General features: G+C 41.0%; 1 protein-coding gene across 3 annotated transcripts in view; it reads right to left on the reverse strand.

Annotated features, from left to right (window-relative positions):
* CCDC60 (coiled-coil domain containing 60) overlaps positions 1–15,693 on the reverse strand; it is a 123,404-nt gene that overhangs the window by 19,583 nt on the left and 88,128 nt on the right. For all 3 annotated transcript variants that reach the window (XM_075012712.1, XM_075012711.1, XM_075012713.1), the window contains exons 7-13: positions 12,658–12,748; positions 10,670–10,928; positions 5,889–5,973; positions 4,862–4,948; positions 1,699–1,791; positions 1,195–1,284; positions 218–340 (exon numbers count right to left, since the gene is read on the reverse strand). In XM_075012712.1, the coding sequence (XP_074868813.1) occupies positions 218–340; positions 1,195–1,284; positions 1,699–1,791; positions 4,862–4,948; positions 5,889–5,973; positions 10,670–10,928; positions 12,658–12,748 (828 nt within the window). The remainder of the gene's footprint in view (positions 1–217; positions 341–1,194; positions 1,285–1,698; positions 1,792–4,861; positions 4,949–5,888; positions 5,974–10,669; positions 10,929–12,657; positions 12,749–15,693) is intronic.

Genomic DNA, 15,693 nt, shown 5'->3' on the forward strand with positions numbered 1-15,693 from the left:
TAAATTATGCGTGTACAGGGTTCAACATTTGGTCCAATGTCCTCAGGAATCATGCAGCAGATCTCAGCACAGTGGGGCTTGACTATACCTGCATAGGTATCCATATGCTCCATGTGCCATTACTCTGGTGTCACTCCACTGACATCAGCAGACCCATTTCTAAAATGTTTGACAGTAGGTCCTAAGTATGTTACGTAAGTAGCATTCAAGTTCTTACCGTTCAAGGATCTCCAGGTTGTCATGCAAACAAAAAGCTGCTTCTTCAGCTACTGCTGAGAACTTCTGCTTCATCTCAGCGCACAAATTATGTTTACTTTGAATGAAATAGCTGGGGTGGGAGCTACGGGTGAAAGCACACAATCATCATGAATTATTCATTTCTATGAAACAGGGCTGGGCTGCTCAGAACCCAGGACTTTGTAAAGTGATGTGAAATGAAAGCATTGGTTCTCAGATGATTGAAAGTTAAGATGTTCCTGGTCCTAAACATGCAAACTAAAGAGTACAGCACTGTACTTAGAACTGAGCAAATACTAGAAAAAATGGCCTGCAAATACTGATCTGAATTAAAAAACAAATATTTTGATCACATGCACATCCTTTTAGTGCTTACTCTTCTGGGAGTGACAAATCCCATGTTGGAGATTTACGAGCAAGAATATTGACAAAAAATGAACTGCTAACTTGAATTCTTAAATATTAAATATTCACAGACAGCAAATTTCTTGTTGCACATTCATCTGAAAAATTCATAATTTTCACTGTGATGGTTAGTTACAGAAATCATCAAAACCAGGGAACAGAAACAAACTATATGAAATATAAATACAGAGCAGACTGCAAATAATACCAAACACTGTGAAAAAGACAAGCAGCCTCTTTGATAATAAATGCTTACAAACCTCACAGTGACTCATCTAACTTATAAAGCTATTCTTCTCCAGGAGTGGAATTAAACACAGAAGGGTAAACAGTTAAGGCAAAATCCATAGATTTGGGTTCACAACTCACATTAACGTAGGTGGGACTCAAATGTCAAAATCCCCATGACACTGTGCTGAAATTGAACAGTTTCTGTGTCAGATAGAACACATACTCTGGCTAGATTTCACCAACTCCCTTAAAGCAACACAAAAACAGTTTTCCTTTCCAACTGAATGTCACTCATAAGCATTCCATGCAGCAGCTACCTGCCTCTTAGGCCTCTTTATGTGCTTTGTGCTCTCTTCCTCCTTAAAGGTTGCTGTGGTCGTTTTGTCCTCCCTCAGAGTCACAGACAGTGAACTGCAAGAAAGAACAAACCCCTTAAGGTAGCATAGAATGCGTTACACACCCGATACTGGCCCTGGGATAAATAATGGCTGAGATGAGAAACAGCTAGTATGTCCATCAGATTTATCTGGCCTGAAACCGGAAAATTCATTTTTAAGGTGAACATTGAAATTTAGGTAAACTACTCTCAGTTATAGGGAACCCAGGGCAAATCCTCAAGCACTGTACAGTAGTGTAGTAGAAGTGGGTTTGTTCTACTATCTTGCACTGTATAATATAAAATATAGAGTAAATCAGTAATTGTCAGAAAGCAGGATTATATCAGCTCACCATGCTGTCAAGTGTATGCCATATGCTTTCCACATGTGAAGCTGACATCATGGAGCATAGGACACAAAACATGTTTAGATTCTGTAATTCTCCTACCTTTTAGGCCTCTGGTCCATTGATGTTAAGCTCTCTTGGTACTTAAAGGATGTTGTGTTTGCTCTGTCATCCTTCAAAGTCACTGACAGTGAACTACAAGACAAGAAAAGGTCCTTAAAATTGTACCAAGTGTGCCTTCTCCAGCATATGAAACAGCTCGCTGGCACTGATAAATCAATCCCAGTATAACAAATGTTTTCAGAGCCATCAAGAGGTAAGAATTATACTTGATGCTTCTCGCTCCTTTAACTCAGCTCAAGGGAAAATATGCAATAAATGTCAGATTATAACATATGTCTTGTTGTTTTTGAGTCTGTAGTGTGGAACCCCCCACAGAACAGGGACTGGCTATGGAAACTGGGGCAAAGTAAGTCATGGCTCTGGATTCAGTGAAGGGCTGGGGCATCAGAGGCCTTCTCTTTTCCTGGTTTAGGACAGCAGTAGATCTAGCTCAAGGCCCAGTGGTGACATGCTCCCTCTTGCTTTGGCAGTGACAGTGACTCCAGAAAGGTGAGAAGAGGATGACGGCAACTTGATATTCTTTCTTGTCTGTTAGTCAGTCCAAAAAGAGAGTGTTGGAAGTCTGATGGCATTTTGTTCCTCTTTTGCTGACAAACTCACATTACATGCCACAGACTCCATCAGAACCTAGCTCAGAGATGAGCTTGGTGATGTTGCACGTGTCCTGCCTATTACAGAATTATGGCTCAGTGAGATCTATTGTATTAACAGCTAATTAACCAACAGGGCCCCACTTTTTATCCCTGCAATTAACAGGCCTCCCCTCCCCCAACCCATCTAATGTAACCCACATGGACGGAAATTTCGGTTATGTTCTTATGAAAAACATCCCTTTCAGCATGTGTAAGCAAATAAGTCTGTAGAATGTAAAAACTTTATGAATCGGTACAGAAATACGAACACATGTACCTAAAAAGAATAGCATATTTCAACATTTTAATGAGATGGATGAGCCTGACACAGCACAGCCAATTTTGGTGTGCCCCCCCACCATGACATTTCACCCCCCCCCAGGAGGCCAGCCCCCCAGTTTGCTCACTCCTGGTTTAGACCAGTAGTTTTCAACCGGTGTGCTGCAATGCATGGGTGTGCCATCCCAACCGTCCAAGTGCGCCCTGACATTTTGTCAATTTCCCCACTCCACTGCTCTTTGCAGAGCCATCACAGGGGGAAATTGAGGCCCCTGCGCCAGCTGGGGCTCAAGCAGCAAGGCTGCCCGCTCCCTGCTGTGGCAAAGGGGAGGGAGGCTAGGAGCCTGAGGGAGCTGGGATGTGGTTTAAATGCTGCACGCCCCCTCCAACGGGCTGGTGGGCTGGAGCAACATCTGATTCAGCTGAAAAAAGTGGGTGTGCCGTGGAATGGTTCATCTCACTGAAGTGTGCTGTGTTACTGAACAGGTTTGGGACCACCGGTCTAGATCACCACCTTCCAACGTTAGAGGTATGTTCAAGATAATGATCGTGTGTTAAGTATAAGAAATAATTCTCAACACCACATACTGGCCTAGTAGCTGGGAGGAGAGGGGAAGTGTCAAGGAAGGAGGGCGAGCACTAGCCCTGTTGCATCTTCATTTCAGTAAAGTTTCTGACATAGGCCCACTCGACAGTCCCACAAGCAAACAGGGGCAAAGTGATCTAGATTAACTTGCAGTCAGGTGGGTGCATGAATTGTTAGTAATTATTAGCAGTCCGCAGTGCGAATGGGAGGGCGTTTCTAGAGGGACTTCACAACGATTGGTCTCAGTTTTGGTAATAGTCAATATTTTCATTATAACTTGGACAGCAGAATGGAGAATATGCTTATATACTCTGAAGATGACAGCCAAGCTGGGAGGCAGTGAAAGCACTTCGGAGGACATGGTTAGAATTCAAAAAGGACCTTGACAAATCTGAGAGCTGGTCTGAATTCAAGAAGATGAAATTTAACAAGAGAAAAGCAATACACTCAGGAAGGAAAAATCAAATGCACAGTTACAAAATGGTGAATAGCTGGGGAGACTGCAGCGTTCCTGAAAAGGAGCTGGGGTTACAGTGAATCACAAATTGAATACAAGTCAACAATGTGATGCAGTTGTGAAAAAGGCCAGTATCATTCCGGGCGTATTAACAGGAGTGTTGTGTACAAGACATGGGATGTCACTGTTCTGCTCTGCTCGACGCTGGTGAGGCCTCATTTCAAGTATTTTCTCCTGTTCTGGGTATCACACTTTGGGGGGAAACTGGAGACACTTCAGAGAAGAGCAGCAACAACCACCAAAAGACAAAACATTTAGAAAACCTGATCTACGGAGGAAAAGCTAAAGAAAACAAGGCAAGTTAAAGTTTGAGAAAAGAAGACTGAGAGCAGCCTTCAGGCATGTTGAGAGGTGTTATAAAGAGGACGGTGATGGTTTGTTCTGATTGCCCACCGACAGTTGGACAAAAAGTAATGGGCTTAATCAGCACTTAGATATTAGGAGATAAACCTCTCTCGCTCTAGGGATAGTTAAATTCTGTAAAAGGATTCCAAGGGAGGTTGTGAAATACCCATCATTGGAGGTTTTTAAGAACATGTTGGACAAACGCCAGCCAGGGATAATCTAATTTTACTTGATTCTCCCACAGCACAAGGCCCTGGACTTGATGCATTCTCACGGTCCCTTCTAGCTCTGTATTTCACCAATTTTATATACTAGACTAACTGAGAGATGTCAGTTCTATTCCTTCTACCATTCTTTCCTCATAAAGTGTCAATGTCACACTCCCAATGCTGGCAAATTGAGGGAGACATCCCCTGACAACAGACTGGGCATATTCCACTCATTTATAGCTGGCCTGCGAGTGGAGAGGTTAAACCAGGTTTCATCTAGTTTTGCCTATAAATGCAACACACAGAGGTACCTTTTTAATCACAATGACGAAGCTGTGTGGCTCCTATTAATGCTAGTGTGAGCCATAAAGCAAAATTCCAAAGCAATCCCAAAATTCCAATACTAAAAATGCACAACTTAGTAATTGGGGATGCACAACACCGCCTCTCCAAGCCTGTCTCTTACAACAGGACCAAGCTGGGGGTAATTCATGCATTGAGCCATTTTCCACTCGTGAAGATGACTGCCTTTTTCATAGTACGTTATATACTTACTCTTTTGTAATGTTCCTACCTTTTAGCTCTCTGTCCCTGTATGCTCTCTTGGTCCTTAAAGGTTGGTAGGCTCATTCTTTCATTCCTTTGATACACTGGCGGTGAACTGCAAGACAAGAATTTATAACCACAGTTATCTGAGTCATAGCCTCAGACTGTTCAAATTGATATAGTTATGCTGATTTCAATGGTGCTATCCCAAGTTACACCAACTGAGAACGTGGCCCATGTGTATTTACAAACACTACTTGACAGAAAAGCATTTGAAAATTAATAAGGAGACATAATCTATACACCCAAAATAGCCAGGAAATTCAGTGATTCCAGTTCTGTGTTGGAGAAATCAAAGCACTGAACGCAGACTTGTTTGAACTGACTGAGTCTTACAACTATATTAACAGACAGAACTCATATGTGATTTATGCTGTTGTCCCTCTCTCTGTACTTATTTGTCTTTTGCAGACCAAGGATCTGCTGCCACTGGCTTTTGTGACACTACATGCCTACAAGTGACTGAAATATTAGGCTCTATATTTAAAAAATGTTCAGTTTGAGGTTCATTGAAGTGCACTAAGCCTTCATTATCACGATAAGAATGAATAAAATTGATCTGTGCTAGTTTTTTACTCTAGTGAAAATTTCTAAGACCCTGGAATAATTGCAGAGTGCATTTGATAGAAGTGCTGTTGGATAATTTATGGGGAGTCGATAGAAAATTCAAAGGTAACAACATAAACAATTCTATAGGCATTGAAAAGAAAATGGCTTCTTTTCCAATAGAGGTGCTATAGATGATTTATACAAACATTGTACCAAATGTTTTCTTGTAAGAGATGGGTTCACTGAGTGTCCACCATGAAAACAAACATTTATTGTGCACAGTAAAATGGGCCATTCTGTCATCTATACAGAGAAATGTGAACGTCCTCTAAATTCACTGAACATTGAATGTAATCAGCAATTACCCTGAAAAAAATAGCACAGTGTAAGTGCTATTATAGTAAACTGCCATTGTTAGATTTGTAGAATCCAATCAGGTAGCATACCTATGCAGTCTGGTCTTCTTAACATCTTCTGAACTGAAATTCTTTGCCACATCTTCATATATTGTTTGGAGTAACTTCTGTAGGTCTGATTAAAAAAAACAAAATATTTCTATAAATGTGCCCACTGGACCTTTTCAAGGGGATGCTGCATATGTGGGCCTCATGTTTTGATTCCAATTAGTGACTTTGATTGCCCATCTTGAGACACCTTAGAAGGACCTGACATTCAGAGGGAAGGTGTTTAGCACTTCCTTTAAGATGTCTCAGGTTTGGGCACCCAGAATTTGAAATATACTAAATCATTAATCATGACTGGAAACATAGGTCCCTGTTCTGAAATATATAACAAATCAGAAGTTAGCAAACTTTGTTAATGTTTATCAGAAATTATTGTGTAGTAATCAGAAAAGTAGACAACTTTTAAAAAACTGTACCAAAGCTCACCTTCAACTCCTAATGCCCATGACATTAGCAGCCTAGGGGCATATTTGTAAATCTATTTTATCACTACCTCCATCTTTAAAATTACTATAATAACAAAAGTATGGCAACATGGACTTCAGTAAAAGCCTGCCCCAGGCCCTGGGTACTGTGTTCCTAGCCTGTACTGAAGCCTGTGCATGTGGCTTCGCTGCTGCTGGTACGTAAGCCTAGCTAGATCAAAGCTTATACTTGCTGCCATTAGCAGTTTGACTGCAGCATAGACATACCCCTAGAATTTGATCCTGCAAGATGCTGAGCACTGTCACTCCTATGAAAGTCAATGGGAATAGAGGGCAATATACAACTGCCAGAATGTGCTCACTGTTTTGTGGGACTGGACTCTCAGTTCCTCCATATCAGTGTTTCACAATTTTATTTGGCCAAGGAACCCTTTTAAACTCAAAAGAATGTTACGAAACCCCTAACAACAGTCATCTATGGAGCTGAAAAAGCAGACCACAGATAAATAAGAATCATAGTAAACAAATGCTAAACAAGGTGATGAGACCAACATTTACTTTAATTGCACATATTTAAAAACAAAAAAATCACATTTAACGTGTACAAAAATAAAGCTCAAAAACTCATATGCATTATATTGGCAGTTTTCAATGTGAAGAGTGGTTTTTCTTCTTTTCTTGGCCAATTCTTTTTACATTTAATACTGAAAAGTTGGATTCACATATCCAGTGTGGCAATCAGTTAATTCTTTCGTTTTTGTTGCTGCGTAATTTGAGAACTCAGTTTCACACAAGTATGTGCCAGTGAAGGGTAACAACTGACGAACTGCATGTCTTGAGAAAGCTGAATATGCTTGACATAAGCCGCCGCAAAATGATCCATGCTCCCTGAGAGTGACTACTGGGATTTACGGTGGTATATAACACGCATTTGCACCACTGACTGCCTGTGCGTGCCGCGTTGAGTAGTGACATCATTGTCCCCACTCTCTGGCTAAACTGGCATTACACAGGGATACACACCATGGCAAACACAAATAAAATTGTTTTTAATAAAATTCATTAATGCTCAAATATTAATTATTATTTTTTACATAATAAAATGTCACTGTAAGGGAATTTTCTCATGGAACCCATATTCTCACTTCGAGGAACCCCGAGCTTCCATGGAACATGATTTGGGAAACAGTGCTCCATCTGAAGAACGGAGATGATGGTACCTGTACCCAGCTTGTACATCTTCAAAGCACTCTATAGACATGAATCCTCCCAGCACTGCTCTGAATTAGCTAACCATTAACTAGAAAACGGAAAGCTGCAAAAAGGTCTGGGCTTGTGATTGGGAGGCTGGTCTGTTGTTCAGGAAGTCTGGGTTGAGATCCTAGCTCTGGCACAGACACCCTGTACGACCTGGTGAAGCTGCTGAAATGTTGTGCCTATGCTGCACATCTGTAAAATGGGGTTAATGATACTCACATACTACACAGGGCCCTAATGAGAATAAATCCATTTATGTACATTTCTGGCTTAGCTACTACAGTGATGGACATGCTAGGAAAGCCTATAATTAAAGTGCAAGCTTTATAGAAGAGATCCTTTGTGCAAATATGTATAACTTTTCTTTGGAATTTATGTCTCCCTAAGACTGGGAGCTGCATCACTGAGTTGTTGGTTAAAGAAGCAGAAGCAATCTTGTTAGCATTCCTCAGCGCCAGTACAACATTTTTTCCATCAACATGAAGTAATTGTCTGTCAATTGAAACGATGCGCACAAATAATGCATTATGCAGTAACCAGGAAAAATTAGAATTACATTTAGTGCTGTGTTATTCAAAGAAGGGAGGATTCAGCTGGTATACATGAAAAGAAGGTTTCACATGTGGCAGAGAAAGAAAGCTTGAAATGCCAATCCACTTCTGTAAAACCTTTGACAAAGCAGAGGACGACTGAATGATAAACCAGACAACCTCAGAACTGACCTCATTGTACCAAAGCTGTGAGGACGACAGCTTCCACATGACTTGTCAATGTGATGTGACTTACAGAACCTTTGGACAAGTGTAGTTTCTCACCCAGCCAGGGATGCTGGGAATCAAACTTGTGGAAGGAAGCAGGTTTGATACAGTAGCAGTCACAAAACAATACAAACTAAATTATAGCCAGGTAAATGGCTCTATATTAAATTACAGACTCAATCCTGAAGCAAAATAAAAACCCTCTGTAAGCATCACGTTCAAATTTATCTGCACATTATTTCCCAATGCAATATATGTCTCACATGTTTTCCAATAAACATGTCATCTCTGTGTGAATTATAGAGAGCCTCATGAGCTCGTTGAGCAGTAGACAACAGGGTAGCATAGCTGTTCTAATCCAGTTCCTGATCTGACTCTGAGGCATCCAATAGTCACAGCCTTGTGTTTAACTTGATTCTGTGGCTGCAGAATTTACCACAGAATCCATCAACTGCTGTAGTGTTGTCCTGCACAATGTGGGTCTTTATTTTTTTTTTTTTTTTAATTCTTGCTTTTATTTTTACAAAGAACACCTTCAGTTCACATTTTGGAAGTTAAACAAAAATCGTAATTTTGAGCATGCTAACAGATGACCTGAAACACTGAGGCTACAGCTACACTAGAGTGATCTACTGACAGAAGTCACTGTCGGAAGAGATTTCCCAACAAAACTTATGTCGACAGTGTGGCCATCTGCTTGGTCAACAGAGCGGCTGGACGGCCCAGTGGCTCTCATGACAAAACAGGCACCTGGGAGCACAGCAGTCAGGGCTGCCGTTGTCCTAGATGCCCTGTCTGTTGAGAGAAGTCCCCCCAGAGTGTCCACGCAGCTTTTTGTTGACAGAATCTGTCAACAGCAGTGTTATGTTTCATGGCTGAGAGGCAGAACACTGCCAGCGGAAGTGCCAACGTTTTTTGACAAACTGTCGACAAAATACATTTTGCGTGTGGATGTTCTGCCAGTTTTGTTGATAAAACTGGGGTTTGGTCAGTAAAACTTGCTAGTGTAACTGTAGCCTAACTCAGGTTATGTCTACACCAGAGGCTTTTGCCCCCTTTCCCCCTCACACACACTAGGAGTCTGGAACGGGACCCATATGAAGAGAGATTAAAGGGACGAGGACTTTTTAGCTTAGAAAAAAGGAGACTAAGGGGGGGATATGATAGATGGCTATAAAATCATAAGTGGTGTGGAGAAAGTGAATGAGGAAAAGTTATTTACTTGTTCCCATAATATAAAAACAAGGGGACTTCAAATGAAATTAATGGGCAGCGGATTTAAAACAAACAAAAAGGAAGTTCTTCACACAGTGCACAGTCAACCTGTGGAGCAGGCTGTGAAGGCTCAGACTATAGCAGTGTTTAAAAAAGAGCAAGGCAAATTCATGGAGTTTAGGTCCATTAATGGTTATTAGGCAGGATGGGTAAGGAATGGTGTCCCTAGTCTCCATTTGTCAGAGGCTGGGATGGATGGCAGGAGAGAGATCACTTGATTACCTGTTTGCTGACAGTGCCCCAGGGGGAGTGAACCAGAAAGGACACTGGGCTGGATGGACCTTTGGTCTGATCCAGTATGGCCATTCTTATATTCTTATCTGCGCAAAAGGAAAGCACCAGGCTAGGCAATGCATATGGCACATCAATGGACTTAAGTGGGAGTGGAGCTTACCTTATAATGCAGCTCACAGCATGCTGTGGCTGAAGGCTGCACTCATGCAGACAAATAACATTTGTATCACCATATGAAACTGCAAAGTAGTTCTGATGGTTTTCAAGGGAGATGCCTCAGTCCTCTCTGCCCCTCAGGCAACATTACTTGAGTGAAATGACACCTCACTGACTCACCTGCTGGTACATGAAACTAATGTAGTCCTTTATCCATAAAGGCATTTTAGAATAAATTGTCTCTTTCCTATCTGCTTTAAAGACCGATGAAAAGGACAGTCCATTTTGTGAAGCCCTTTGGATAAGCTAAATAAAATGTGAGGATTTGGTTCATGTCCAGTGACTGTAGCTTTCACTGCAAAAAAGACATGTAGTCATGGGAAAAAAATGTGCTGACTGTTATATTAATACTAGGCACTTTTGTAATGCCATCAGTCCAAGGATGCCAAAACACTTTACAAACATTAATTAAATAAGCCTCTTAATACTCATCTGTGATTATGTTTTATTGCCCCTGTTTTGTAGATAGGGAGAAAGAATGGAGCAGGTAAGTGACCCTAACATGCTACAGTCAGAACTATTTTTAAGATATGTATCTTTTTGGCAACTCTGAGAACACATACATTTGTTACTGTGTTGGCAAGAAAAGGCAACTTACAGTGGGAAACAGGTTCTTCCTCCTCTTTGGTTTGTCTGCTCTGTACTGACTCACTGTCTTCACATTCCTTGGTAACATCAGCAGGCATAGTATTCATGTTGGCATTGTCTTCAGAGCTGGGGACTAGGGAACTTACGCTGCCGAGAGGAGTTCGGCTATGGGAAGATGACAGACCACTAAGCCGAGAGATGCTTATGGCAGTTGTTTTCTTGCTTGTCTTCTTGCTAAGCTGACTACGTGGTGCTTTCTGGCAGGATTTCTTACCCAGAAGAAAAATAGAGGAGGAGAATGTTTATAAATACGTTTGCCAGGAATGCTGCACTGTATTTCCATATCTACTGCCAGTACTGGATTTCCCTGGGTTTTTTGTGCCCCTTAGATTTTCTGCAGTGAATTCAGCAAGTTGGCCAACCCGGTAAATTGGAAGTCTCTTTCTTGTGGGTTCTTCCCTGCCACTTTCTCTGGCTCCAACATTAGTGCCAAGTGGACCGGTATACTTTGTAAACAGGTAGCACTGCAGCTTCTTAGAAATTTGGTAATAAAGAAATCCTCAACTTGCTCACCCTCAGCAAGGGAAAGGTAAAAGCTGTAGTGATAAATGTCCAAGATTCCATCTCTCCCACACCCTGGCAATCAATTTCTGGTACCACAATTATGAAACCTCAGCAAACAGAAATCTGCATGCTTGACAATCAGAACAGAGTGCATCACATTGCAGATACCCTGGAGGAATCCATATCTCAATTAAAGATTTCTTACCCAATACAAAAACCTGCATTTAAATAGTGTTAATATAAATGACAAACAGAGAAAATTCTATCTAGTTTAGGCAGTAAGAAAAACAAAAGCCACAGAAACATGAGGGATGAAAGGACCACCACCAGCATTCACTTTAGTTTCCTTGACTCTTGTTGATTTCATCCCTAAATTTAAAGTACTGCTGATTCCTCGTGGAAATCTGCAAAACATCCTATTTAGAAACAGTTCTGTGAATATTGTAAGATTTTCTGATTCCCTTCTCTTCTTTTTATTATTACAAAACACTTTTTTGCCAGGAGATGTGGTAAGGAAATTCTTTCCAACACTAACTTCTGTCAACAGCGGCTTCTCGTGTAGACATGGCCATTATGTCTCCTTAGCTACTTCCTGGACACTATATATACTGTCTCTGTTTTCATGCAAATAAAGTAACTACCTTTAGTATTACTGACAGTATATAAATAAATACGTACATAATAAAGAGGGAGGGAGAGTACTTGTCCCTTTTTCAGAACCATGGCCTATCTCATCTCTGCAGAAGTGTATCAAAGTTCTCCATGATATTTTCTGTGGAACACCCAATGTTGCCTTTAATAATGTTACTTCTCCTGAGGTAAGATTTACATTTTTGTTATTTTAAAAAGCCTTTCATCCAAATAGTCTACTTTTAACTCCTCTGTTCTTGACTCTAGATGCCATACATGATCTCTTGTTTCTTGTATTAGCTTCAGCACTTGGGTTTTTATTTCATTTTTTGCTTTTTAATGGAGTTAAAAAAACAAACAAATAAACTAGTGGAGTTTGTCAGGATGGGGCCCTTAAAAAGCAAGCAGGTAAATTGGCATGTGGTCCTATTTAATTGCCTAATTCTTAATAATATGGCTTACAGTAGCCTATTTGCATTAGTAAGATCTACTCATTTGACTATGGGTAAGTAGGATTGTATCCCTAATTAATAAACAAAGGGATAAGACACCAATATTTAGCAGTACATTTCCTCCCAGTAACATTGCTAGTAACTATTCAGCCAAACCCACAGCTACCCAGCTAAATATTGCTCTTTAATCCATTGTCCAACATTATTTTTCATCAAAATCCAGGGAGCCATGTGTCATGAGTTTCAAAGCATAAAGATCAAGACAGGGAGTTACACAAGGGAACACAGCAAAGAAAACAAATATTTTGAAAGTGGGACTAGCTCATAGAGTAAAAATTAGCAATGAACTTACCTTTGTATCCATGATAAAGTGCTCCCATCTATACCTTGCTGCCTTGTCCTTTTTGAGTTTTTTAAATGTACTTTTACTGCCACCAGGGTCCCTAAGTGAAAAACAATTTAATGAGTTTTCCATTTCCAGAATCTTGCTTTTATTACAACAAGCTCTTTTAGAAATGCAATAAATAGAGAATAAATGACAGCAAATCTCTGCTATGACATTTATCTTCACTTGTAAGGAGGCCAGGGATTACTCACAGTGTTAGAGCAGTGAGTGAATTATAATCATGGGTGAAGAGAAATGTTCAGAAAACTTAGCTATTGTGTATTACAAACATACCATATGTACAGGGAAGCTGACACACTCAGTGGGCCCCTGGGCAAGATGTGGGTGTCCATCTCTGCACCCCCAGAAGGGGCTGGGCCTCAGGCAGAAGGGGCAGGGAAGGGCCTAGCTTCCCCCAGTCAGCCTCTGCACCATCTGGAGTGCACCAGATGGGTCTTGAGTGGCAATTTAAAGGGCCCAAGGCTTTGGCCACGGCCACCGTCACAGTAGCTAAAGTAGTGGCTGTGAACACTGGGGAATCTTCCCCCCTTGGACCATCCTCCCTGCCCCCCATTCATCAGGTCTGCATATGTATATTAGCACAAATTCTGCTCTCAGTTATCTCTATACACTTCCATTTCTACAGAGGGTAAGACAGTGAAGAATTTGGTCTAAGGTGGTATAGTTCCATGATATAATGGATGCAGATTTGGTTTGTTAGCAGGGAGGAGTGCTGACTACACTTGAAAAGTCTGATCTAGTCTTTTCATTATAAAGATCCTAGTGTCAGTTGCTTACATCTGCCATCCATTCAGGTAGAGATTTGCCATATCAAGTGCCTGCCAGTTAAAATACTTCAGCCATTTCCAAGAATAAGATTAGGCAAAGTGCATTGTTTTGACCACGTTAAAACATTCTTACAGCTGTTCCACTGAAAAAACCTCTACTCTCTCCATTCTTTGGGCAAATGATTGGAAGTTGGCAGGGGGAGCCTCCCTGGTGCCAGCAAGGTGCTCTTGCTGTTTGCATGACAGTTCTCCTAAATGTGGCCAAGTGATAAGAGTGAAAAATATCCCAGTTCACAGGTGGATAGTAGAGACTCATTAGTATGGCAAGTAACAGAAACAAAGCCGTGCTAGTCTATATACTATCAAAACAAAAAAGCAGTAAAGTAGCACTTTAAAGACTAACAAAATAATTTATTAGGTGAGATTATGTGGGAGAGACCCACTTCTTCAGACCACAGCCATACCAGAACAGACTCAATTTTTAAGGCATAGAGAACCAAAAATAGTAATCAAGGTTGACAGATCAGAAAAAAAATTATCAAGGTGTGCAAATGAAAGAATTAGATTAAGCCAAGTATGCAAAACAGTCCCTCTAATGACCCAGAAAATTCACATCCTGGTTCAAACCACGTTGATGTGTCAAATTTGAATATAAAAGAGAGTTCAGCAGCCTTTCTTTCCAAAGTAGTGTGAAAATTCCTCTTCAGGAAGACGCAAACTCTTAAGTCATTAACAGAATGGCCCACTCCATTAAAACGTCAGCTGACCGGTTTGTAGATCAGGAGTGTTTTTATGTCTGTTTTGTGCCCATTAACTCTTTGTCTAAGAGAGTTTGAAATCTGTCCCATATACAAAGCATCTGGGCATTGTTGGCACATATTGGCATATATGATGTTAGCTGAAGAATATGACAATGTGCCCGTGATACTGTGACTAACCTGAAAACTGGTCAGCCGACATTTTAACGGAGTGGGACATTCTGTTAATGACTTAAGAGTTTGCATCTTACTGAAGAGGAATCTTCACACTACTTTGGAAAAAGAGGCTGCTGAACTCTCTTTTATATCCAAATTCGACACATTAACACATGGTTTGAACCAGGATGCGAATTTTCTTGGTCATTAGAGGGGCTCTTTTGCATACTTGGTTTAATCTAATTTTTGACTTCCCTCTCCCACAGCCCCTCTACTCTCTGATTTGCTCACCTTGATAATGTTTTTTCTGATTTGTCAACCTTGATTACTCTTTTTGGTTCTCTATGCCTTAAATATTGAGTCTGTTCTGGTATGGCTATGGTCTGAAGAAGTGGGTCCGTCCCACGAAAGATCACCTAATAAATTATTTTGTTAGTCTTTTGCCTTTTTTTGAACCTATCTGCACCTAGCACGGTTTAGCCTGGGTCTTTAACAGCTGAGTAGCACTTCTCCTGTAATTACCCTGCTAGGGGCAGCTGTAGTATGCTGCACCAGAACTGTGAGTACAGGTCCTGTTTCTCCTGGGCCCTTGCTCCCTATACTGGCACCCAGGCTATAGGGAAGAGATAGAGGAAACCATCTGACTTGACTGCAGAGGGGAGAAGCAGAGGACAAGGGATGAAGGTCTGGGTAGGAGAAGAGGGGCAGGAATGGTTGAGGAGTATATAGGAGCAGGAGAATTAGAGAGGTTTGAGGTGGGGTTGAGAGACTGGGGTCAGAAGAGTATAAAATCTTTAGAGTACATTCCCCTTCTGAGCCTCAAAATGAACTCAACAGTCAGTCCAGAGTCTACACTTCTCTGCTGCCAGCAAGTATTTGTGAAACCCACTGACACAGTGTGTATCTCCTTCCTCTCTAGGACCACATATGTAGGGGGCTGGGAATGGTGGCTAAACATTTCACAATTAAAACAGCCTGCACTAAGTTTTCATCTGCAGTCCACCTGGTGAATTCTCTTCAATGCTGTTCTGCTCTCTGTGGTATAAAGGCAGAGCTTCTATTTGTATCAGCTGGATTTCTGGGCATATCAGAAGAGAAATCAGAACAGCCTTGAATAGCTCTGCCCTGTGGATCAGAGAAAATAATTTCTTTCATTGCTTTATGATTCCACCTGATGTCTGGATACACAATTAAGAAAACTTCCTGAATAAATATATTCACTGTTATTATATTTGCTATGTCTACTGGCTGAAAATGTTGAAAAATTAAATTGGTATTTGCTAATAATTACACAAGCGAGA

The sequence above is a fragment of the Carettochelys insculpta genome, chromosome 18 (assembly GCF_033958435.1).
Source record: "Carettochelys insculpta isolate YL-2023 chromosome 18, ASM3395843v1, whole genome shotgun sequence".
NCBI lineage: Eukaryota > Metazoa > Chordata > Testudines > Carettochelyidae > Carettochelys > Carettochelys insculpta.